The sequence below is a fragment of the Thunnus thynnus genome, chromosome 14, assembly GCF_963924715.1.
Source record: "Thunnus thynnus chromosome 14, fThuThy2.1, whole genome shotgun sequence".
Taxonomy (NCBI): domain Eukaryota; kingdom Metazoa; phylum Chordata; class Actinopteri; order Scombriformes; family Scombridae; genus Thunnus; species Thunnus thynnus.
In genome coordinates, this window is record NC_089530.1 from 13,165,811 (window position 1) to 13,191,629 (window position 25,819).

Below are 25,819 nucleotides of genomic sequence, written 5' to 3' on the forward strand. Positions count from 1 at the left end.
ACTAATGTATTTAGATGTAGTTTCTTTGTCCTAAATGCAGGGCTACTGAAGCAAGCAGACTATTTACAGCAGTGTTTCATTTCTGTCAGTGTTGTCAGCAGTGTTGTCATTCTTTCATCTTATATCAAAGTGTATTGATACAGTCTTTGTGCAGCCCTGAGTTACATAATGTTATCATGCTGTGATGTGCCTCACTGTATATTTAAACTGCATGTATTCCTGTGCAAGGTGCCCCACAGCAGTTACTCCCCCTCCAGTGTGACTAGCTGTCATCCTCTGAGTGGCTATCTATTTTCTGTTTACATTGTGTTTCCCTTCTACTTTCCTCCTCCTCCTCTGTTCTCCACTCTTTGATTGGTTTCTGTCCATTGTCCTACTTCCTTTGATTTGCCCGCTGTATGTGTGTGTGTGTGTGTCCATGTCTTCCTTTCTTCCCCATGTGTTGCCTTTTCGGTGATAAGCCAAGGGAACGTGATTTTCTGAAGACATTGCGGTTGGTGAGTGGGACAGAAGCATGTGCAGTTGAGCAGCATGGAGACACGTTGGATGATGATAAGGGGGTACGTGTGGATTGCGCCCCACCCCCTTGTAACAAACTAATTTAAAGCGTGCTGTGGCCAGTTACCAGGCATACAGTGGGAATCATACAAAAAAAATCACTGTATGATTTGTCTTATTGTAGTCTTACATGATTGCGTTAGCAGATATTGTAGTTTTTCTACATGCTTATAGAGTATTGTTTTCCCCTTTCCCAACCTTAATTATTTCTGTGCAACACTAGTTAAATAGTTTTGTGATCAGAAATCAGAATCCTTGTTTTCAACCAATCATACTGCTGATGTAGAGAAATGTGCACATGATCCAAAGACCCAGCTTCATGCTCAGATTTTCCTTTTTCAACATACAGCAGTGGTGGAAAAAGTATTCAGATCCTTCACTTAAGTAAAAGTACCAATATCACAATGTAAAGATACTCCATTACAAGTAAAAGTCCTGCATGAAAAATCCTACTTAAGTAAAATTACATATGTATTAGCAGCAAACTGTACTTAAAGTATTGCAGTAAAAGTAGTGGTTTGGTCCCTCTGACTGATATATTATTATGTATGACATCATTAGATTATTAATACTGAAGCATCAGTGTTAGAGCAGCATGTTACTGTTGAAGCTGCTTTAGGTGGAGCTAGTTTGAACTACTTTATATACAGTTAGCTAGTTTAGTCCAGTGGTTCCCAACCTAGGGGTCAGACCAGGGTCCCCATGATAAACCATGATAGAAGTTTAGAGAGAAAAATTACTATTTAGTGGAGCTGTTAACAACTCATAGACATTTGAAATGTGACCCCGACTACACACTGATTTTTGTAAAACATCAAAAGCCAAAAAGTTTGGAAACCACTGGTTTCATCTTTAACAATGTGTTGTATTTTGAAAGCTTGTTATTTTATCCATTGTGTCAAATCTTCATCTGAAAAGTTACTAAAGCTGTCAAATAAATGTAGTGGAGCAGAAAGTACAATATTTCCCTTTTAAATGTAGTGGAGTGGAATTATAAAGTAGCAAAAAATGGGAATAGTAGAAGTACCTCAAAATTGTGCTTAAGTACAGAACTTGAGTAAATGTACTTATTTAGTTTCCACCTCTGACATACAGTATATGCAAGACAAAGAGAAAGGACCTAATAAAACATTTGGCACATTGACCCTGCGAATACATTAAAATGATGAAATAAATTATGAAGGATATCGCCATAAAGCTTGGGTCTTTATATCCATTTCACTAGCTTTGTGCATCATTACAATCAAAACATTCCAAACCTGTGTGAGGATCAGGACATTTTTCACTGCTGAATAAGATTCACTAAATGAAAGTTGTAGGAGATGGGTTTATTAAATGTTGCTTTGCCACTGAGATAAGCAGGATCTCACTATTGTCAGCTGAAAGATGGCTGAATGCAGCACAAGTTTTATGCTATTGCTGCATCTTGGCTTCATCGCATTTTCCATTTCATTACCTCATGCCGTGGCCCCTGAATGTCCATGTCACACATTTGCCACAAGGGATTGGATACTTGCTTGCAAAAAACTGCATTCTGCTAATATTTACATTTAGTGTTGACACCACAGCGAACTGAATATATGTAGGTGCACCTTTGGCTGTAAGAGTGGGTTAACTGTCAGGATTACATGGTTACTTATTTCACGTTAAGAGCACATTCCTAGAGGTGGAAATGATGGAAAATGTTCTGTATATGTAGCCTATATGGATAGTATGCACAGATTTTGAGTGGACTTGAAATGGCTGCTCTTGTCATGGGTAGTTTTTTGTGTGTTATTTTATGCCTTTGCCTCACCACATCAGCGGGTAAGAGTCTGGAAGCATGTCCTGTGTCCTACATGCTACTAAACATTTCATTAGTTTGCCCGCTGATATTGAGGAGAATCTGATTACCATACAAGACTCCTCTTCCCTCTTTATGTCCGCAGCCTCGGGAGAGAGGAAGGATGCGCTTCCACAGACTCCAGAATGTACAAATAGCACTGGATTATTTAAAGAGGCGGCAGGTAAGAAATCAATCCAGGTACAATTTTCAAACTCTTGTTATGTCACACTTTTGATTCAGTACAGGAAAAAGCTGACACACTGGTATAAACCTTTTCAAGTTTAAACTACTGGATTAAGTTACTGGAAATCAGCCTGGAGACAAAATCCATCATGCAGTGATGCAAAAACACAAAAAGACACTTTTCTGCCTCTTCTGTTCTCTCATAGCATTCATAGCATTACAGTTACTAGCTAAAAACCCACATAAATATTTAGGAACCTGCACACTTTGAAGCACAAGGTCTGCAAAATATATAAAAAGTTACAGTTGAGTTATATTTATGTTTCAGTTCATGTATGCAGTTGCGTTTTGTCTTGGCAGTTGCATTACATTAACAGAGATTTATTCATTCGTTACCACTTATCCAGACAAATGCAAGCAAAGGCATATAATTGTAGTGGGATTTGAATTAATTGAATTAATTTACACATACATATATATTGATATAGACACAGTGTTGTGCATTGTGTGGGACGGCCACTCTCAGTGGTAACTACTCGTGGCTTTGTCTATCTTTCTGAATGAAAATTACAATTCAGTTGCCACAAACAGTAATGGCAGCATTTAAAGGAGCGGTTGACTACAAATCCCATCAGCAGGGTTTCAAAGAGCTGTGATTGCCCTCCCTTCCCCCACCAGAGTCAGGATATGATGAAGAACACAGCCTGGCTGAGCTCAAGCCAGATGTGACGTAAGACTTGAGACAAAGGACGCATAGATGCTCACAGATGAGCTGTTCTATTGTTTTATCTACATGCTACACACATCTATGGTCCCTCTGTATATATTAAAAATGATTTGAACAGTTTAAACTTCCTAAAATCTCCACATGTGGCTGATTGATCACAATTATTAAAGATGATCAAGGGGGCAATGGAGGAAGAAATGCTTCTGGATTACAGCTGTATTAAACCAAGACGGTGTCTAGACTCTGCTCTCTGCTTCATGTTTCAAGGAAATCATTAATTTTTTTTCACTCCGATATATGGTTGTTAAAACAGTCCCAGCAGGATGTAATTATTTTCTCTGTCACCTTAGTCCACACTGTGATTACGTTAACAGTGTTTCTTCACATAATGTAATGACTATTGTGCCACCTTGTGGTGCCTGAGAAATGAGACACCATGGGCTCATATTTTTTATTTGATAAGTAAACCACATAAATCTAACAGTAAATATCATCATTAAGAATTTCAAGAACAGCTTTTGAACACATTGAGATATTTTAAATATGCAATACTGTATATTGATCAGATATTTCTTGTCATCAGGTCAAACTTGTAAATATCAGGAATGACGACATCACAGATGGCAACCCAAAACTGACCCTGGGATTGATCTGGACCATAATACTGCACTTTCAGGTCAGTTTTTATTATTTTATGGTTTATTAATTCATATATTCAGTAGTCAAGTAATTAAGATTTATTACCGTGATAACTGATTATTACGTACTTTGACTTCCTTGTGTTAGATGTAACAGAGGAGTTCACACCGATAATGAGTGTTAATTTTAAGCCTGTATGAACCATAACATCTTGATCTGTTGTATACTTAAGACATTTTTAATGCAATGTATTTTCAGCAGAGTGTCTTTCATCTATATATAGTTTAAAGATATATTAATGCAATAGGGAAACTGGCATGTTTCCTGTTTTGGGATTGAGTTATATAGTAGCTTGTCAAATGCCCTCCAGATTAATACTTTTCAGATGTGTTCACACCCACAACATAGATGTTTCTACTTTTGACCACAAGGTGTCAAAGCTGTGAAGCACATATCATGCTGAATATCTTACTCATTGCAGATTACAATGTAATAGATGAAACTCATATTCATGTGGTTTACTCTAGGTCATGTTTAATTCAGCTCAAGTTGTAACTTGACAAGTAAACCTCAGGTAGCTTCTAGTATCTCAAATCTGTGTCTAAATAGAGAGAAACTGGCAACCCATACATTTTCAACAAAAGAAAAGTATTGTGTGATGTGTAATTTCTTATGTCCTCAAATATACTTGGTCTAGTTTTTTCACAGGTCAAAACATCTGTTTCAGTTCATTACCTTGTGAATATTTGTGCCTGTGCACAAAGCATTAGTGTGCAGTTACACTTAGAGAAAGCTTCCCAATTTGGAGAGTTGTGATAGTTTTTAAGCTTCTTGTGCGCTCTATGCTGATTTTATATTTCTCCCTTGATGTTCTCAAAAATGTTCTCTTGGGGAATACTTATCATTTTTATTGCTGGTGTGACACAAATCATGTCAAAATGAGTTAGTCTGTGGGTGCATGCCAGGAATCCAGATGTCCAGTAGAACTGTCCAAAATCCAATAGCATCCAGAAACTTCAAAATTTGACTACTTCTCACTCACTCTCTTTCCAACTCTCCCTCTCTCCTTCTCTCTGACTGTCTTGGGTTGGATTATTAATATCTTTGGCACATGTCTCAGGATTCAGTTGGTTAGGGGCAGGAATATTGTAAAAGCAAAACACACAGCTTTAATTGAGATGTAAGCAAGTTAGTATATGATTTTAGAACAAGCATGCATCTGTCTGACTAATGCCATTAGTGAAATAATTAGGTAATATAATTTTGCCTGGACTCAAACATGCTGACAGGTAGCGTCGGTGATGATTCCAACACCTGCTGCTGTCAGTCTCACGCAAGCCCTTGAGCAGTCTATCCAGCAGCAATGGGCCTGTTTCTTCTTGATTTAGAAGGATAGCAAGGCACTTCAGGAGAAAATGTAGAGCTTCAGTCAAAGTATACACTTTATTATAAAAGCATTGCTGACAGCAGACTGACATGTGTGGACCCGACTTTGTTTTTATAGTAAATGCTTTTGTATGGCTGTTTTTGCCTTAAGTATCCAGGATCAGTTCCTGTCTAAAGGACAGAGGTTGATTTGGGGACATGCTGTACGTGCTTTTCTTATTGCTGTAGGCTATTTTTTTTTATAAACATGTATAAACTGTGAATATTGATAGAGTTTGTGTCATCTTAGGTTTACCTCAACTTTCCTGCTCATAGGTGGTTTACTGTTTCACTACTGAGGTTTTGTTAAGGTATTCCAGACACTATCCATTGTGTAATCAAGTTTGTGCAGATAAGAAGTTGATTTCATCACACACGGCTGCCGCTATTGTATTCTTCACAATTGGGACTACACTGTATTTTGACCTGGGCCAACCTACACTGTAATATTTGTTTGTGTATACACTGTTATCAGGTGTTGCTAGCTGGTTTGTTTTGCCCTGATTGACTCTCACTATCTGTATGTGTGTTGTCCAAAATGCTGTCTGTGAGTTACTGAACACAAACAAAGACAACACAATAACGACTGAGCCTATAAGTATATTTAATGTCATAAAAAATAATTTACTAAAAAATAACTTGCTAATGAAATGATACACATAATCATGCGTAATAGTTTGACCTTAAGCTGCCCATGAGTAGTAGCAGGAGAAATGAGTACTTTGTAGTCTGAACTGTGTTGGCTGTCAGGTGACTTTGACCTTCAGGGAAACTTCACTGGCGTTCAGATATTGTAAGCACACAGTGGCACAGAGTTATTTTTAGTCGAGCTGTGTGGTGACATTATATTTACTCTTTCACATGCTTCTTATTTCTGTTTTTGCTCCATAATAATCATATGAATAGATTCCTCTACAGTGGGTTTTTATTCCAGTATTACCTTATAATTGTTGCAATGGTTTTATATAGTGAATCACGTCCTAGTCAGAGCATATGCCCCCTTGTGAACTGCCATGGTGGTGATCTGTTCAGATAATAGTGTTTGTTTAAACCATTGGGCTGAAGCCCCACCTCTGGCTCTGCCATTGTACGTAGCTTGATTAATAGACAAAGTGAAAGCACTTTGTTGTCCAGCTCGGATTTGCCTCTGCTGCTCTCGTTGACCTACGCTGGTCTGTTTTTCAAAGCCTTTCTGAGCGGCTGGGACTCTGTCTGGCTCATGCTGCCTGTCCGAGCAGACAAACTTGCTGAGCCAAAATTTCTCACAACATAATAGGTGGCCATCAGCTGGCATCCTCTTGCAGTTTAAACCTTGTCCACCCTTCACCCTTATATGTGGCCTCGTTACACAAATATTAGGAAACCCAAGAGGCAGCTGTGATGTGTATATGTTTACTGTGCAGACGAAGTAGACCAACCAGCCCAAAACAGGTCTGTGCACAAGTCTCTTTCCATTCTTGCTCAGCTGAGAGCTACAAGCACGTGGGCCATGTCTGTGTGTGCATTTATGGCGTTTGCACTGGATTAGCAAAGCCAGAGAAATGTTTCAAAGGTCGGAAAGGATTCCAGTGTCAGAGGAGAGAGCAAGAGAGCAGGAGAGACATGCAGAGTGAGAGAGAGAGAGAGAGAGAGAGAGAGAGACAGACAGAGAGAGAGAGAGAGAGAGGCTGACCAGTTCTCAGATGAGTCTCTGGGAGTCAATGAAAGGAAAAGTTAACTCTGCTCAGAGTGGAGCGAGATTTATGTCAGGCTGCCAGGTTGTCTGTCACCGCTTATTGTTTGCCAGTTGCCCAGCGTGAAAATGGCTTTCCGTCGGTGGGATAGTGGCTCTTCAGATCAAGCGTGGCTCACTGGATACTTTGCTTGAAACCAGCTCACTGTTGGGAGCTCAACACTGTCGATGGGGAGGATACTGTATAACTGAAAGCCATGGGAAACATCTGTGGCTGTGTCCGGGGCCCAAAAGAGGAATATTATGTTGACCCTAAGAAAGCCCCACTGAGCCCTGAATCCAAAGAGCTCAAAGGTCGTCGCTATTTTCAGAGAAAGAAGAGGAAATCACAGGAATTTCAGCCTGTTGGATCTCTCAGGAGTCCTGTAAGTGAGGTCATTGCAAGTGGGGGAATCTGTGGTAATGCAGAGCTCCAGGACAGCCCAGATGGGGACACAGAGAACCATGCAGGGCTGGATAAACCTTTGGAGGTGGAGGAACATCGATCCAGGCAAGGCAGCATCAGCACAGGTGTCTATGTTGGAGAAGTGCCTGTTTTTATTCCCAGAAATCCCTCTAATCAATCTCTTGGAAAGAAGTTAGCTTGCAAGTTCGGAAGGTTTCCTACAGACCAGGTAGATGGTGATAGAAGCAGGTCCGCTGTAGATACAAAGCTTCGTTGCATTAACTCAACTTCTGGAGGCGTCTCAGCTAAGGATGGTCTGCTTGTTAAGAAGCTAATTCAGCGACAGTTAAGAAGGGCTGTTAGCTTTGGAGCAGTGGAGCACATGTTACGGACTCTGAGGGGTAATGACAGACCTGGGAGTGAGGAAACGTTTGCCAAGATTGTATGGGGCTCTCAAGCACACAGGAGGAGGAGACGGAGGGCCTACACCTGCTCTGGTTACGTAGAACATCTTCCAGCTCCTGCCAAATGTGTTTCTACCCAACACGAGGTAAACAAGAACATGTTATTTATAGTCAATGTGGTGTCATTTATGGTGGATTAATAAGGGGGTTCTTTGATTGGGCTATAATGTAACGTGAACATTGCCAAGGTGATCTTTAGATGATGGACTTGCCTGAGAAATACAGTGAAATATATGCTTAAATAAAATAGTTCTTTAGAGCAGCATTGATTTATTTTGTTATGTCATCACGTCATTGTTTATCATTTCAGTGTGGTCTATGGTTTAGACTGTAGAGCTCTGTGTCATCACTGTGGTATCTTTCTGTCATTGTTAGCAGACATCCTTGTAAACACAGAAGTTCTACAACTATTCACGAATGAAATGTTGTATTTAGAGCAGACACCTATTAAATTAGCACTTTTTAAAACTAGTGTTGCCATTAGTTTTGCTCATATGTTTGTAAAGACAAGTACAGTATGCTGACACTGAAATATCTGCCCATCAGTGGTATCAGTACTGGGTGAACATATAAACTAAATCTGTATTCACAAAAAAACAGTATTTGGTTCTTCACAGTTGATCATAATTGATGATATAGATGTTTAACAGCAGTTTAACAGAGAAAAACAAAAACTATGGTTTTCCATTTTGGAGCTATAGCAGCCTCTTGTGTTTTTAGTTTTGTTGTTGTAGCTTCAGTTTTGTTGAGTGCATTTAGAACATGGCTTGTGCCTTTATTGTTTGCATTATCCTAGTTAGTGATCAGAACAACTGGTAATGTTTGATATTGTGGTGATATGGTATGTTGTCAGCTAAAATTGTCATGTAAAATAGAAACTCCTTTGAAAATGTTCGCCTTTTCTGAGGCAAACTGATGCAAGATGATTGTTATGACTGTGTGTGAACTGTAGATTGAAACTCTTGTTCACATATCATAAATGTGTTTAAAGCTGGTGTGGCAGCAGTACAGTGGAACTCAACCTATGAAATGACAGGGTTTGTTTTACCTGTTGGTCATCATGCTCTTCTGTATTTTGTGTTATAAAACTATTGAGTAATTTATTACCCAACTCTATCTTCTACTGCTCGTCTGCTGAGAGTTTCCGTGTCTAAAATTCTTTTAATGAGCTAGATAAGGAAACCTTTGACTCATTCACACTTTGTACTTGGTTGTTGTCGAATATGAAATAAAATATGTGTTTTTTGTTATTTACAGGAGCATCCTCTCTGTACAATAAATAATATCTTGAAGCTTAAAATGTTCAGTCTTTGTGAAGCCAAAAAGGTGTTGATTTACGGCAGTGTTTTTTAAATCTGTAATGTGGTGTTGTTGCATTTGATTGTGGTGTTGCTGTTATTGTTACCAGTCCTGCATATCTTGTTTTATTATATTATAAAATAGAGATATGAGTAGTGATGAAGCTTTAGTGTCAAAGAGTTTTTTTTCACAGGTTTGTGGGAGGGATTTTCTGTGTTGCTGAACCACATATCCTCAACTGCACATTTAACAATTTAGCGACAATTTAAAAATGATTTTTCTTTTTCCTTATGTTACAGATCTCGGAGATCCACGTGACAGGGGAGTCCGAGGACATGACAGCCAAGGAGAGGCTGCTGCTCTGGTCAAAGCAGATAACAGAGGGCTACGTAGGTGTAAGATGTGACAACTTCACAACCTCCTGGAGGGATGGGAGGCTATTTAACGCCATCATTCATAAATACAGGTAGCGTAACACACAAAGAAGTGCTCTTTTTTTAGCTCATTAGCAATTAAGAATGCAGGTGGGTTTAGTGGTATTTTGTGACTATTTGCTCTGATGAAATAATAAATGTTGATTTTATTGGCTTTATATCCTGATTTAATTTTTGTTCTTTTTAGCTGTAATGCTCTGTTGTTTCTGTTTATTTTATAAGTATCTATTCTTTCTTTCTCTCACTCTATTACAGACCAGACCTGGTTGACATGAGCCGTGTGTCGACACAGACCAACCGATCAAATTTAGAGAACGCGTTTGGTGTAGCTGAACAACTGGGGGTGGCCAGACTGCTGGATCCCGAGGGTGAGATCCATACACACTGTCATGATGGATTTGACTCTAAAAAAAAAAAAAAAAAACCATCTGAACACTTTGTGCTGTAAATCATGCCGAGTGAAGATTTTGGCTTCAGGGAATAATTCCACTGAGTTCAGCTCATTTTCATCTGTTGCGTTTCTGACCTTTTGGTTTTCCCTTCCCTCACCAGACGTCGACGTTCAGTCTCCTGATGAAAAATCAGTCATCACGTATGTCTCAACACTGTATGATGCCTTCCCCAAAGTACCCGACGGTGTTGATGGAATCAGTCCAAATGTAAGTCAGTGGCATCGGTCCACCAGTAACTCCACTCAATCCCAATAAAAAATTGCTGTATTGCTGATGATTCGTTTCCTCTGAACAGGATGTTGATATCAAATGGGTGGAGTACCAGAACATGATCAAATACCTCAGCCAGTGGATCAAACATAATGTGGTCGTAATGTCAGATAGATCATTCCCCAACAACCCTGTGGAACTCAAGGTATCGTACTACAACGAGTAAACGTCACTTTGAAGATTTTAGTCTTTCTTATTAGCTTTTTACCTGGCATAACTCCAGCTGTCTCATTTAACAGAGTGCTTCAGATCTGCATAGTGTATAGAATCTGATTATAAAGGATAATTGCCTGCTTCAAATATCCTACATGTAGTGTGTATCTGCTGTAACTGATTCTGAAAATGATATTGATGGATATAAGAGAGCAGCAGCATCCATTTGCTGCAAGTCGATGGCCTCTAATAGGGAAGGCACTTTCATGCAGTTTTTTAAAGACATGTAGAGAGTATGGACAAAAGCTTAAAGATCATTCTGCAGGTTAATCTTTGTTTTGATGCTTTGCTGCATGTTATGTGTAGAAAGACTACATTTTATTCTGCTTTCTTTTACAGGCACTTTATACACAATATCTACAGTTTAAGGAACATGAAATCCCACTGAAAGAAAACGAGAAGACAAAAATCAAAAATCTCTACAAAATGCTTGAGGTACACACGTGCAAAAGAGCACAGTGCATGAATATGATCACATGCTGCAGTATTTCTAGTCCTACATATTGCAGGGATAATATATCTGTGTGTGTGTTTGTGGTGTATCTGACAGATGTGGATCGAATTTGGACGTATTCAGTTACCCCCGGGTCATCACCCGAATGATGTGGAGAAGGAATGGGGTAAATTAATTGTCGCCATGCTCGAAAGAGAGAAGAGTCTGAGGCCTGAAGTGGAAAGGTATGTGGAGGCACTAAGCGTATTAATACTTTGACTGGCCTGGATTAAAGTTTAATCTTTATATTCTTTTTAATCTAATATTATGGATTAATTGTCAGCCAAAGTCATGTCTTATCACAATTTTAAGTATTTAACACTGTTTAAGAGATAGCTGGTGTTTGATACGACAAAATTCATGGCTGTTTGAGTTGCTGCTTTTCAGTTTTTCAAAGGAGCAAAGATGCTGCATGAGTCAGCATAACAGTCTCTTGGGTTTGTACAGGCAAAATGCTCCAGCATCATATTGCAAGCACACTGATGTCTTTACACTGAGAGCCAGTGTGTTTAATGTCAGGGTTTCATTTTCTTTATTGAAGTAGAAATTCCCTTGCTAAACCATTGCACTCTTGACCAAATTCACTGCAGCCAAAGTGCACTGTGCACTATGAGGTTGAATTTTGTTGTGCTTTAACAGATGATCCAGTGATTTGCAAAATTAAAAGGAAACCAATGAATCTTTACATAAACCGCAGATCATAAAGGCTTTATGTTCTCCAGTAAATTATGGCTAAACTTCCAAATGTTTGCAAATGTTAAGAGGATAAAGAGATAGAATTTATGTTTAATGTCAGTTAAGATATGTTCTGATAATATTGTGCAGTGACTGCTTTTGATGGCAAGTTCAGTCAAGCTTTAGAGCTTTATCTGGCGTTCTTTTTCCATCAGTGTTTGTTTGCAGAGTGGATCTCAACTCTGGAAACTCTTTTTGTGCTTAAAAATTTTGTTGACAGTGGTTTAGACAAGTTGACACATCCATTCCTGCCTTCATGGTCTGTAAACACAACAATATTTACCGCATTAATCTTGGGTGTGGTAAAAAACTTTCTGGAACAGTAATTATAACAGATTGGCAGTGCTTTATACAGTCGCAGTTCTTATGAAAGTGCACTGTCTCAACCTGCTCTTTAATTTTTATCCCCTAAAGGCAGCATATTATGTCAGGGTGGGTTTCATTTTACACACTCCTCACCTGGCTTTAGCACTATAAATATGAGCAAGTTGAAAGCCGTTCCATCAGTTGGGTCTGCGAATGCTTGCCGTCAAACTTTCAAGGTTAGGTCGAGGCTGGGATCCTTACAGAGGATGATTAGGATGAGAAATGTTACCGTGATGTGGGAATGGAAGTAACGGTCTACCATGCAAAGTAACATGGCATATTTGAGAGGGTTCTCATCTGTTAGCAATAGTAGTGTCACCAGCTTTGGTTCCAGTGACATTGTCCTCACCGGATCGGAACCTTTACAAATTAACAGCTCAGTCTTTCTCAATAACAGCATTGCTTATGGATCCAGGTGAGATTACAGTGTGCATGCTGGGTTTTGTGAAGCCTTTTTTAGTTTTATTGAAGTGTTAACAACATGATCATTTTGTTTTTGTAGGCTTGAGATGTTGCAGCAGATTGCCAACAGGGTCCAACGGGACTGTGTCAACGGGGAGGACAAGCTGGCATTAGCAAGAACTTCCCTACAGTCTGTAAGTTTTGTGCAAGCTCTGTTTGACTTAATGTAATTTGTGTTAAAACAACATTGATTATACATTCTTTGTCTTGGGTCGTAAGTCTCTTTTTTTTCTCTCCGCTAAGGATGCAAAGCGTCTTGAGTCCGGTATTCAGTTCCTAAACGAAGCTGAGATTGCTGGCTACCTTTTGGAGTGTGAGAATATCCTCAGACAACAAGTGGTGGATATCCAAATTCTTCTGGATGGAAAATTCCCCTTTGCAGATCAACTGGTACAAAGGTACAAAGCAGATAATCTTACAAATAATGACACACTGAATTTTCTCACATATTAAGTCATCTCATGTTGTTGTTCCTTTTTGAATACAGGGTGTCAAAACTGCGGGATGACCTTCTAGCCCTGAGAGCCGAGTGTTCTTCAGTGTACAGCAAAGGTCGCACCTTGACAACAGAACAAACCAAAATGATGATCTCAGGCATCACACAAAGCCTGAACTCTGGCTTCTCCCAGAACATAAACACTAGCCTCACACCAGCCCTTACCCCTGCACTCACCCCAGGAGGGTTAGGTACCCCTGGGTCCACATTCACCTCTAGCCTTACACCGTGCCTGACCCCGTCCTTGACCCCTGCCTTGACCCCCGGTCCACAGGCCTACGTGGGTGGCATAGACCCAGGCAGCCTCAAGCATTTGAAACACATGCAGATCCGCAAGCCCTTACAGAAATCCTCACTGGCAGACCCCAACATGACAGAAGAAGAGGTCAACATGAAATTTGTTCAGGACCTTTTGAACTGGGTAGAAGAGATGCAGGTAAGCAGTCACAGCATATCACACAGCTTTAATTATGCATAAGATAACTGAATATCTGAATTTTTGCTTTTTTTCTGTTTTAAAGTTGCAATTGGACCGTTCAGAGTGGGGATCTGATTTGCCAAGTGTGGAAATGCATTTAGAGAACCACAAAACTGTACATAGAGCTATTGAAGAATTTCAAATGAGTCTTAAAGAGGCCAAACTTAGTGAGGTAAGTGTTTTGGAGTTTCACTCTGTCTTGTTTATAATCTTAATCTGGAAACATCAACAATCCTAGATAATCAGCCATCTAAATGTCTGAAATGCTGCTACAGTTGCCTGCATTAACATCATTCACTCGTTAAATAGCTGTTTTGTGTTTTGTGCTGATTTTTCACAGATTCAGATGAACATACCCCTGAAAATAAGTTACTCAGAAAAACTGAACAAACTAGAGAAGCAGTATGAAAGGCTATTGGTAAGAGTCTGAAACTGTGCAGCTTTGAAGGCTATAAATTATTTATCTGCTTTGTCATCTGAATTTATGAATGCTTGCTCTTTTCAGAGCTGTTCAAGGGAGCGACAAAGCCATCTGGAAAGCCTGCACGACTTTGTGTCACTGGCAACTCAGGAGCTTATCTGGCTGAATGAGAAGGAGGAAGAAGAGGTTGCCTTTGACTGGAGTGATCGCAACAGCAACGTATCCAAGAAAAGAGACTACCATGCTGTAAGTTGTTTTGTTTCAACAGCCTTTTAAGTCAACTGTAACTTCTGTTACATCTGTAATGCTGTAAATGCAGACAGAATAACAGCGGCTTGTTCAGGCAGTTCTTTAGGTCTTACAGGTTTGGCTTTCTTACAACCTTATTCATTTGATAAAACAATAATTTCAGTGAAGGGATGTGTGTGTATTGTGGCACAAATGAATACTCAGCATTGTGAGACAGGATGTGAGATTGTGTGAGAGGATGGAGTGACTGGTCTTTTGCCTTGGCTGAAAGCCAGGAATACTCAGCTTAATGTCTTTTAAACAGGATCTGATGAGAGAGCTGGATGAAAAGGAGGAAGTCATCAAGTCTGTGCAGGACAAGGCAGAACGCCTCCTGCTCAAGAACCACCCAGCCAGGCTAACTATTGAAGTAAGCCCAGATGATTGACTGTGTCTTTTTTCTGTATACTCAGTTCTGCAGTCAGTATGACATTTGATATGATTCCAAAATTTGGAATAGCAGTAGTGTCTCCACCCTGCATTCACCTGCCACAATTATTAAGAGATTTAGGAGTGCTGTTTCAGCTTGTTCTTTTCCAGCTATTATACCTGAATATTGTGTGTTTCATTCCTGTGTTGTTTCACTTCCAGGCATACAAGGCTGCCATGCAGACGCAGTGGAGCTGGATTTTACAGCTCTGCTCATGTGTAGAACAGCATCTTAAGGAAAATGCTGTTTATTTTGAGGTGAATTTCTACTTATTTTTCAATCACTACAGCAAATGTATCGCTTGGTCATTGCTAATGTCTCATTCTTTTCCCTTTTGCAGTTTTTCAGTGATGCCAAAGAGTCTATGGACTACCTTAAGAGCCTGCAAGATACCATTCAAAGGAAGTACAGCTGTGATCGAACGAGCAGCCTGCACAGACTGGAGGATCTCATCCAAGAGTCCATGGTACACTGATGTGAAAATGTGAAGTGTGTGTGCATGTGGAGGTAGTTGTGAATAAAAACAAAGAGGATAACAACATTGTATTGGTGTTGTGTGTCTCCAGGATGAGAAAGAGCAGCTTCTTCAGTACCGAAGCACTGTAGCCGGGTTAGTGGGCAGGGCCAAAAATATTGTGCAGCTCAAACCCAGAAACCCTGACAGCCCTGTGAGATCCTCCATCCCTGTAAAAGCCATCTGTGATTATAGACAGATTGAGGTATTGTTCACTATGCCAAATTTCACCACATTTAATTCCAGTTTATACTAAAATTTATAAATGTTTTGAAGGTTTTATAGTAAATCTGTGCCATGTTTATATCACAACTCTTTCAGATAACTATTTATAAAGACGATGAGTGCGTACTGGCCAGTAACTCTCACAGGGCCAAATGGAAAGTCATCAACCCAGCAGGGAATGAAGCCATGGTGCCCTCTGTCTGTTTCACTGTACCTCCACCCAACAAAGAGGCTGTTGATATGGCTACAAGGTGAGAAGACAGGATTTATTTTGTGTCTGGATTTTCCTACACTGCACTTAAACATTCACTGAAAATAAAAAGTATTCTTGTTCAAACAAGGAATGCATGAGCTCTGGTGACCTGACCTGACTTTCTTTTCCTGCAGAATTGAGCAGTTATACCAGAATGTCCTGGCACTGTGGCACCACTCCCACATCAACATGAAGAGTGTGGTGTCGTGGCATTATCTAATGGCTGACATACGAGCCATCCGCAACTGGAATGTGGCCTCAGTATGTTTGAGTTATCATTATTGATCACACTAAACAACACCAGCTGATAATCATGATAATTTCAGTTCTGATGATCATTCTGTTTCTTTATTTCTCTAACCACTGCAGATAAAGACCATGCTACCGGGTGAGCATCAGCAGGTCTTGAGCAACCTGCAGTCCCACTTTGATGAATTCTTGGAAGACAGTGAAGAGTCTGAGGTATTCACAGTAGCAGACTGTGCCCAGTTAGAGAGAGACGTTGAGGCCTGCAAGGAATACTACCAGGAACTACTCAGATCTGCAGAAAGAGGCAAGGCTCAACTTCCCTTCCAGGCCCCACCAACAGAGAGCTGCTGGTGTACATTCAACACCATACCGCGAGGGAAACACATGGCTCCATAAGCCTTTTAAGCCTTACGTTAATGCCTTTCGGAATTATGTTTTCTTTTTTTTTCAAACTGAATTAAGAGGTGGATAGCTTTGCTGTTAGTGAAAAACATAAACACTGGTATGACTGTGGGTTTTAAACAAGGTGTAATGTCAGAATAAAAAATATACAGAATGTTTCATAGGACTGTGTAGATAAACAGGGTTCCATATACACATGTATACACATTAATCTACATACATGTAACCAAAACCATTTAAAATAAGTTTCTTAATCTTATTGAGAGCATTTTCCTAATTTTTGTAGGCTATGACTTCCAGTTCACAGTCTACAGAGTGTCATTGATTTAGCTGCATTGCAACAGGTCCTACTTGGCCTTATAATGTAATAATAATGCCACCTAGAGGTGCTTTTAAGTGCTTTCAGTGAATGTTTCAGAGTGTGCAGGTTAAACATACTTTAATTTTATTGTGTAGAATTGCATAGTTTTAATTCTAAAATGAAAGTAAACTTTTAATTTTTGCATTTTTTCATTGAAAATGCTGAAAGTGTGTTTCAAAAAATGCAACAAAACAAAACTTTAGTGTTTGAAACTTACACATATTTTATGCTCTTATTATTTATATTTGTCTGGTAAACAGAGGAACACGAGGAGTCTGTGTACAATAATTACATCTCAGAAATACGCAACTTCCGGATGCATCTGGAGGCCCATGAAGAACACCTGATCAGGCAAATCCGCACGCCACTGGAGAGAGACGACCTGGAGCAGAGTCTCCAGCGCATCACAGAGCATGAGGTACACATCTGAGTGTCTGAAATATTCAAACATATTGAAGAACTTATTGGTGTTTTTATTTTAATCATGGTTTTCCATGTGCCGCTGCAGAAGAAGACAGCAGAGCTGAATAAATTGAAGGAGGACCTTGATGTCATGAAGGAGAAGTGTGAGCTGTTCCTCAGACAGGCCACAGGTTCTCCATCTGCGCCGACCCTTTCCTCTGAACTCACCGTCCTCGTTCAGAGCATGAGCCAAGTGTACTCCATGTCTTCAATTTATATGGACAAGTAAGACATTCCCATCATTGTCTTGCAGTAATCATGGTGGCATCTAGATGGATATTAGCAATAGCGATAAAAGTACCTGAATTCAAGACATGTTTCGTCTTTCTTACAGACTGAAAACATTGAGCTTAGTGGTGAAGCACAGCCAGAGTGCAGAGGCACTGGTGAAGGCCTACGAATCTAAACTCTACGAGGAAGATGCTATGAACTCTGACCTCAAGTCCATTGAAACAGTCATATCTACACTCAAGGTAAGACATAATTTGGATTCAACATTTTGCCTACATTGACAACATTTTTAGTTCATCTTGAGTAAGTATCGCTCCCTCTGATCGTAGCAATGGCGGACAGAGATTGATGAGAAACAAGAGGTGTTCCATGACATGGAGGATGAGCTGCAGAAAGCACGAGTCATCAGTGACCGCATGTTTAAGGCCCACAACGAGCGTGACTTTGACCTAGACTGGCACAAGGAGAAGGCTGATCAACTGAATGAGAGGTGGCATAACATTCACTCCCAGGTTGATAGCAGGTTAGTGTTGTTTCAGATTTTTATTTTTTTTTGCACTGTAAGAATAAAATTACAATATTTCTGTGCAAACATTGTAAGTGTAAGTAATGTTCATTAATGTTATCCATTCAATTTCAGGCTTCGGGACCTGGATGGTATCAGCAAATCTCTGAAACACTACAGAGACTCTTATAGTAGTCTTGATGAATGGGTTACAGAAATGGAAGCAGCACAGCTAAAAGCCCAAGAAAACAAACCCGAAGACAGCAAGGCACTCGCTGAACTGTTAAACAAGCAGAAGGTAAGAACAGATGTCCTCACAATAAGATAAAAATAGTAGAGATGTAGAGATATACTGTATATTTGAAACATTTTTGTTTTTCAGGTCCTTGTTGCTGAAATTGAACAAAAACAGAGCAGCATTGATGAGTGCCAGAAGTACTCAGAGCAGTACTCATCTGCCATCAAGGTAAGCTAATTTATTTCATTTCCTTTTAAACAGTTCAAATTTAACTTCTGAATTCTGTTATGTAAATAATTTGCAGGATTTTCTGATTTATGAAATTAACAGTTGGTTTCACTTTCATCCCAGCTTTGTTGGGCAGGGACTGAGCAATGATCTAAACTGAAAATTGCTGTGTTTGAAAAGAAAAAAACAACAACCTTGTTTCTTAACACATAAATCCCTTTTTTAGGATTATGAACTTCAGCTGATGACCTTCAGAGCGATGGTTGACTCCCAACACAAATCTCCTCTCAAGAAACGGAGGATGCAGAGCTCCTCTGATGCCATCCAACAGGAGGTAAACCTATGATTTAACTTTTGAACTAGAGGAAATTATGTGCAGTACATCTCAATCACAACTATACTTGTTTTTCTTTGTTTAATTTCAAACAGTTTATGGATCTTCGAACTCGCTACACTGCTCTTGTGACTCTCATGACACAGTATGTGAAGTTTGCCAGTGAAACACTGAAGAGAACTGAAGAAGAGGAGGTGAGAGATCATATTTTAAAACTCTTTGGCTTTCTACATATACGATAGCTTATGCAGCACTAGCAGTTTAGACATTTGGGGCTATGTGGTAGCTTGACCCTATAAAGCTGCACAACCTTTACTTTCTTACTGTATGTTTGCATGTTTTCTAGGTCTTCTGATTTTGCATCAACATATTTTACTACCTCACTCCAAAAAGTAGTATATAAGTCAATATAAACAGACAAAAACACCTACATTTATTACACCTTACCTCTTTTTGTGTTCATGGCTTCTACCAAGGTTTGTATTTTTTCAGTATTTTCAGCTCTTCGTGAATGAAAATATTTGCTTCAGTGCTCAAAAGAAGCAAAGGAAATGTGGAAATGCAGTGCATGTCTGCATATACGATAACTCCTTGTTGCTGGTGATGGTGACTTGCTGGGAGGAGCTGGCTGTTTTATTCTTTGACAGACACTTCTTCTTGTGTTGGCCTTTCTGGGGAAAATAAAGCCTCTCCAGGAGTTTGTTTAGTGGTTTACGATTATTGGAGCTAGAAAACTTGAGTGTTACAAGTTGGGGATCAAAGGGCAAAGGTGCAGTGATCAAGTCAGTGATAAGTTCTTTTTTTCACCACTTTAAATGTTAAAAATAACAGTTGTTGGTGAAAAATGTGGTGAATGTAAAACTTTTTAATCCTTCCCAATAATCCTGGCAAATTTTTTATATGAAAAAACAAAACATGTAGTCTTGAAATTGCAAATTCCTGGAGAGATTGCTTAACATTGCACAAGCACTCTGGTAAGAGGAAAAATATCAATGCAATTAATTTTATAATTTCTAAATAAACATGAATTGGTGGATGACTTATTGTTTTGCATTTTAGAGCAGAAAGGCTTTTGAAAGAGCAGAGAATGCCAAAAGGACAGAGAGCATGGAGCTCCAAAAAGCTGCAGGGGAAGTAGAGATTAGTCAACTTAAGCAACAGGTCCATGAACAGGAGGCCTTGCTGGTTGAAAGACAAACACAGTTGGAAAAGTTGGAAGGAGAAGTAGAAACACGACAGAAGACAATTGATGATCTAATCTTTCAGAAATCACAGCTTGAGCATGACGTTCATCAGTATCGCACCAAATTAGAGATAGCAGTAAAAGACAGAGCTGCTGGCGAGCAGGAATTAAGTCACACAAAACAGTTAATTGAGCAGTCAGAGGCCAAGTGGTCTTTGGCTCAGAAGAAACTAGAGGACCTATTAAAGCAAACAAATGATAGCCAAGATCTTACGAAACAAAGTCCCAAACTTCAGAGAAAAATAAAGGTGGAGGAAGATACTGAGGAAGAGTTGGAAAGTCAAGTTGAGGCTAAGGAAGATGATCTAGCTCAGGAGCCTTTGGCAAATGACAGTCAGTTGACAGTTGACAGTGAGCCACAGTCATCTGCAGTTAGAGAATTGGTGGAAGAAGTGGATGTCCTAAAGCAGAAACTTGAGGAACTGGTCATGGTCCAGGAAAGAGCAGAAATGGCTGAGGAGAAAGCACAAAGTTATAAAAAGCTGTTGGATGACAGCAATAACAGACTGACAAAAGTTCAGATGGAAATGGAAACTGAAAGGATCAACATGAGACAGAAATCAGAGGATCTTCAGCAGGAAACACAGACCATGAAGAAATCCATCAATGAACTTCAGGAGGAAATCAGATCTCTCCAAAGGGCAAAATCCTCACTGGAACAAAATGTGTTTTTCCACAACACCGAGGTTGAAGGCCTTAAAGAGCAGTTGAGGATCTCTCAAGGAGAACTGCTCAAGAAGAGCTCCATGGAGCAGGACAACATTTTTAAGCTTAACAATTTAGAGGAAGACGTAGCATCCAAGCAGGCAGTAATAGATCAGCTGAAGTTTAAATGCGATGAGCTTACAAGAGTAAATGTGTTGTCTGACAGTGACATTAGAGGTCTTCAGATCCATACAGAGTCACTTGAAAAAGAGAGATCATTCTCTGAACAGAAGATCAAGTCTCTAAAGAGTGAGATAGAGAGCTGGAAACAGCAGCTTCAAACAGCTAAGGAGGAACATACCTTAATGAAGAGATCTGAGCAGGCATCACAACTCAAATGTAAAAACCTAGAAACAGAGATTCAAAAAAGTGAATTAGTTGCTTCTCAATTGCAGAAGGAAGTAGATGAGTTAAAACAAATAAATATGGAGGTGGAAAAGAATTTGAGGAACGCAAGAGCTAAACTTGATCAGGTGACGATGGAAATGGACAGCAAGGATCAGCAAATTAAAATCTTCAAGTGTCAGGTGGAGGGCACCAAATCACAGGTCAGAATTATTGAGGAGGAACTAAATAAGAAATCCCAGACCTCCCATGAGCTTCAAATTAAATTACAGGATTACAGCGAGGAAGTGAGGAAATTGACTGAACTAAAGCAGAAAAACAAAACACTTAACTCAAATATTGAACATGATCAGAGAGAAATAACGACTCTGAAATCAGAGCTGAGGTCAGCGTTTGCTGAGAAGAATTTAGCAGATCAGAAGGTCCACATGCAAAATGCTGAAATTAACAATTTGAATGTGATGCTGAAGACAAAAAATGCAGAACTGCAAAAAGAATCTGCTGAGATTAAAAAACATCTCGATAAAGTCAATGCATTAGAAGATGAGCTTTTCAAATGTAAGCAAAATATTACAGTATTAACTAGCAACTCAGAGAAAATAACCGGAAATTTAAAGCTAGAGATTCATGCTCTTCAGAATGACAAGAAAGCTGCAGACAAGAATGTCGAAAACCTGAATGTTAAACTTTCTGAGTTAAGTTCATCCCTGCAAAGAGCAAAAGATGAATTGGCTAAAGATACCAGAGAAAAAAATGTCAAAGAGTCAAAAATAAGGCAGCTAGAGACTGAGCTTCAGAAAAATAAAGTAACAATGAAAGAAGTCGTGTCTAGTTCAGACAAATCCCGATCAAATCTACAACATGAAAATACGATCCTTAAGAGGGAGAAAGCTGAGGCAATGGAGAAAAGCATCTCGTTGGGATCTGAAATCAGAATGCTGAAAGAAAAGCTGCAGCGTGCCCAAACAGAAGCTGAACAAAAGCAAAAAGAAAACGCTGTCCTTAAGGTGAGGTCCCAGCAGATGGAAGAACAACTTGAGAAGTGCAAGAAAATGCTAGAGGAGTTGAAACGTAAACTAGAACTTCAGAAAGAAGGCTATGAGAGGCAGTTGTTATTAGTGGGACCAAAGCAACAAATGGACCAACAGCTGCAGATCAAAATGGACAAATTGCAGCACGAAAAGACAAAGCTTGGACAAGAATTGTCAAAGACAAAATCGCAAAATGCTCAACTTGAGGAAGACAAACTTAAACTTAACTCAAAAATAAGTGCTTTACAAAGCCTTTGCAATGAGCAGTCAAAGGACTTAACTAAGTTTAAACAGCTGTTGACAGAAAGTGAGTGGAAACTGACACTAAAGGAAAATGAATCGAGATCTCTTCATGAGCAAATAGAGTCATATATTAAAGAGGTTAAAAGTCTTCAGGAAAAGCTTTTGACACAGGGGTTCAGGAAGACTGAAATCCAGAGGATGAACAAACAGGAAATCAGTGAAAGCAGTCGGCAGTATGTGAAAGACAGCGAAGCTGCTTTGTTGAAGACAGAAGTTAGAGTGATGCAGAAGGTCATGCCCTCATATGAAAATGCAAAATGCAGCATGGAGGACGAGATTCTCAAAATGAAAGGGTCCTCAGAGGTATGGATGAAGTCAGTTTAATATTATTAAAATAGTCATATTTATTAACAAATATACTTTATTTTAATCTATTCATTTTATTAATACGTTGTTCTTTTATATCTGTAAAATATCTGAAACTGAACTGTAGTCATTCGTAACTTAAAGGTTCTCCCAATGTCACATCTACAGATCACAACAACAGAGAAAGAAAACATTCTTGAAGGACTCAAACAAGTGAAACAAGATAAAATGGAAGTCATTCACAGTCAAGGCCTTCAGCTTGATTCACCAACAAAGAAAACTTTGAATAGTTCTACTTATCAAGCTCACATGCTCCTACAAAAAGACAAGAGCCAGATCAAACCTGATGAGTTTATGACCATGACAACACAGGGATACATGGCTCTGTGTGGACTAACAGAGAAAATACCAAATGAAAAACATAGCTTCTCTAAGACAGGAACGCATCAGATCACAGAAACTTGTGAAACTGAAAACACATCAGAGAGGAGTACAACAGACAGAGGCGGGAACCTGAGTGTGATATATTCAACTTCACTAAAGCTCACTGATCTCAAAAGCAGCACAAATATTCAAAACTTAATCAAGTTTAAGCTCTTGGATGAAGAGATTTTGCGCAAGTTGGAAATGGGTCTTATCACAATGGAAGAGGTGCAAGCATCGCTTGCTCAATATGTCAGCAAACCAACTGCTATTGCTGGCGTTTATGTGGAGTCTAGTAAAGAGAAGATATCCTTCTTAGAAGCTGCTGAGAAGGGCTTCTTAGCAAAGACGTATGCTCTTGAGTTCCTGGAGACTCAGGCTGCAACAGGAAGCCTCACAGATCTGGGCACAGGAAAAACATACTCAGTTCTTGAGGCTCTTGAGAGAGGTATAATAGAAACAGGCATGAAAGATAAACTGCTGGAGGCTGAGAAAGCTGTTAGTGGCTACATCCACGCTGGCAAAAAGCTGTCTGTGTTTCAGGCAATTGAGGAAAGGATTCTTGATAGATTTAAAGGCAAGAAGATACTTGAGGTCCAGGTGGCCACCGGAGGACTGATCAACCCAGAGATTGGTGTCAGGGTGCCGGCTAGCATTGCTGTCGATCAGGGTCTTTTGAACAGGGAGACTCTACAGAGTCTGTACGATCCAACCAGTAACCCCAAAGGTTTCCACAACCCTGACACTGGACAGAAGGCATACTACTCTGAAATACTGAGGACATGCCTTTTTGATATCGATGGCGGTGTCTTTCTCTTCCCATTTGGTGACAGACATCTAACGAATACTTCTCCCACAAGTTCTCATAGAGTGTCTGTTGTCAGCAGCAGCTGTGGCATCGAAATGTCAGCATACGAAGCATTCAAGGGGAAACTCATTGACAAGAGAACATATCTGTTTCTGTCACAGCAGGAATGTGACTGGCAGGAAAAGTCCATAGTTGACACCAGTGGAAGTCCTCGTCACATCATCACTGATGTCAAAAGTGGCCGACAGCTTTGTCTAGAGTCCGCTCTGAGTCAGAGGTTCCTTGAAATATCCGAACTTGAAAGCTACAGCAGTGGGCTTCTTAGCATCTATGAAATTGCAGACATCATATTTTCAAGAATGGTTGTAGTGGAGGATGTTAACAGTCCCATAGCTGGTCTCTGGGACATCACTCAGAGAAAGCGGCTGTCGGTTCTTCAGGGTATTCAACAGGGCTTTACTGATAGGGATACTGCCTTAAGATTGTTGGAGGCCCAGGCCTGCACTGGAGGTATTTGTGACCCCTCTTCTGGGGAGAAAGTTACAGTCACAAATGCTCTCAAAAGAGGTCTTTTAGATGAGGCATTGGCTCAGAAGCTCCAGCAGTTTGAGCAAGCGTTTAATGGCATAAGTCACCCCAAGACAGCAAAGACTTTGTCTATTCCCCAGGCTGTTCAGGAATGTCTGTTCCCGAAGGATGCCGGTTTTCGCTGTATTGAGTTCCAGCTTCTGACTGGGGGATTTATAAACCCTGACACTCATGATAGAGTCTCACTTGAGGAAGTCATCCAGAGCGGCCTTGTTGACAAAGCCACTGCTTCTGTTCTCAAAGATGAGAAATTCCAGAGCAAAAGTCTCACCTGCCCAAAGACTAAGAGAAGAATCACATTCAGAGAGGCGCTTGAAAGAAGTGTTTATGATTGCCACACTGGGTTAAGGTTACTGGAGGCTACAAAAGTTCATGGTTTTGGATTCCATTATGTTTGGGCATATAAGCAATAAACCTTCATAAATATATGCTTGTTCATATAAAAAAACAAAACCTGAAAATCGGATTTCTTTTGGTTTTGTGTTTTGCTTTATAGCACATCAGGTATTTATTTCTTACCTGTGAGGTAATCTTTATTCCACTGTGTAACATTGTTTTTGGTTTACTTAAATGTGTTGCTACCGTGCTTTATTACAAGTTGATGCAATTGATACAGATTTGTGGAGTTAAGGTGTTTTCAGTCTGATTACATGGGCACCCTTTTTTATGATTCAAGTGTTTTAGTCTATATCTTTTAAGACAAAGTAACAATCTTGTTGAAACCCCATCTGTTCTGATTCTAGAGATCTGTTGATGAGGAGAAGAGAGAGCATGGTGATAAAGTTAGCAAACTATTGCACTGGGTGTCCAATGTGAAACAGAACCTGAACAATGATGGGAATGTTCTGAAAGATAGTAATGCCAACACAGACGCTTCTAATAAGCCCCAGGTAACTAATGTGTATTGTTTTTTATGTTTGTGGTGTGTCTTATTTTTTATATGCTGCCACAGATTTTTTGTTTGTGAGATAATGCTTTGCTTTATTGGTGAAGAGTACTTTTTAATTCGACAGCCTTTTACTGTCACAGTGTATGATTTCTAATAAAAATACAGTACCTACTTTCTGATCCATTTAATCCATACATTTTACACTATAAGTGGTAGTTATGATTAGTTTATCACATCTCCCGTTCACTTTGCTCTCAGGTGAATCAGAAACACCAAAACCAAATATATCTGTTGCACAAGCACACATTATAACCACAATTAGTAATAAATGACATCAGCCCTGCAGGTTCACATTTCAGATTTTTGTCCCTGTGTGTCTCAAAAAACATATGGTGCACTAT

The 25,819-nt window shown here is 39.6% G+C and overlaps 2 protein-coding genes across 6 annotated transcripts in view; both read left to right on the plus strand.

Annotated features, from left to right (window-relative positions):
- dst (dystonin) overlaps nt 1–25,819 on the plus strand; it is a 107,873-nt gene that overhangs the window by 26,703 nt on the left and 55,351 nt on the right. For 3 of the 5 annotated variants that reach the window (XM_067609905.1, XM_067609906.1, XM_067609907.1), the window contains exons 4-33: nt 2,487–2,564; nt 3,877–3,969; nt 9,537–9,703; nt 9,927–10,039; nt 10,224–10,330; nt 10,419–10,538; nt 10,946–11,041; nt 11,157–11,284; nt 12,703–12,796; nt 12,906–13,060; nt 13,150–13,594; nt 13,680–13,808; nt 13,977–14,054; nt 14,142–14,303; nt 14,611–14,715; nt 14,937–15,032; nt 15,116–15,241; nt 15,342–15,494; nt 15,611–15,765; nt 15,902–16,028; nt 16,137–16,320; nt 17,040–17,197; nt 17,288–17,466; nt 17,576–17,714; nt 17,802–17,995; nt 18,113–18,275; nt 18,360–18,443; nt 18,670–18,777; nt 18,873–18,971; nt 25,273–25,419. In XM_067609905.1, coding sequence (XP_067466006.1) covers nt 2,487–2,564; nt 3,877–3,969; nt 9,537–9,703; nt 9,927–10,039; nt 10,224–10,330; nt 10,419–10,538; nt 10,946–11,041; nt 11,157–11,284; nt 12,703–12,796; nt 12,906–13,060; nt 13,150–13,594; nt 13,680–13,808; nt 13,977–14,054; nt 14,142–14,303; nt 14,611–14,715; nt 14,937–15,032; nt 15,116–15,241; nt 15,342–15,494; nt 15,611–15,765; nt 15,902–16,028; nt 16,137–16,320; nt 17,040–17,197; nt 17,288–17,466; nt 17,576–17,714; nt 17,802–17,995; nt 18,113–18,275; nt 18,360–18,443; nt 18,670–18,777; nt 18,873–18,971; nt 25,273–25,419 — 4,182 coding nt within the window. Of the gene's footprint in view, nt 1–461; nt 561–2,486; nt 2,565–3,876; nt 3,970–9,536; nt 9,704–9,926; nt 10,040–10,223; nt 10,331–10,418; nt 10,539–10,945; nt 11,042–11,156; nt 11,285–12,702; nt 12,797–12,905; nt 13,061–13,149; nt 13,595–13,679; nt 13,809–13,976; nt 14,055–14,141; nt 14,304–14,610; nt 14,716–14,936; nt 15,033–15,115; nt 15,242–15,341; nt 15,495–15,610; nt 15,766–15,901; nt 16,029–16,136; nt 16,321–17,039; nt 17,198–17,287; nt 17,467–17,575; nt 17,715–17,801; nt 17,996–18,112; nt 18,276–18,359; nt 18,444–18,669; nt 18,778–18,872; nt 18,972–25,272; nt 25,420–25,819 lie in introns of all 5 variants that reach the window. The other 2 variants (XM_067609903.1, XM_067609904.1) reach the window with 1 other exon arrangement.
- Nucleotides 18,990–25,266, plus strand: LOC137196920 (desmoplakin-like). The gene is made up of 2 exons (XM_067609908.1): nt 18,990–22,707; nt 22,879–25,266. Exons 1-2 carry the CDS (start codon nt 19,885–19,887, stop codon nt 24,940–24,942), a joined length of 4,887 nt encoding a protein of 1,628 aa, XP_067466009.1. The 5' UTR covers nt 18,990–19,884; the 3' UTR covers nt 24,943–25,266.

Bases quoted from the DNA above. Each gene is read 5' to 3' on its own strand.
- LOC137196920 (XM_067609908.1), top strand. From the start codon at position 19,885: ATGGAGCTCCAAAAAGCTGCAGGGGAAGTAGAGATTAGTCAACTTAAG. The intron at 22,708-22,878 runs GTATGGATGAAG...TCACATCTACAG, and splicing joins AAATGAAAGGGTCCTCAGAG to ATCACAACAACAGAGAAAGA.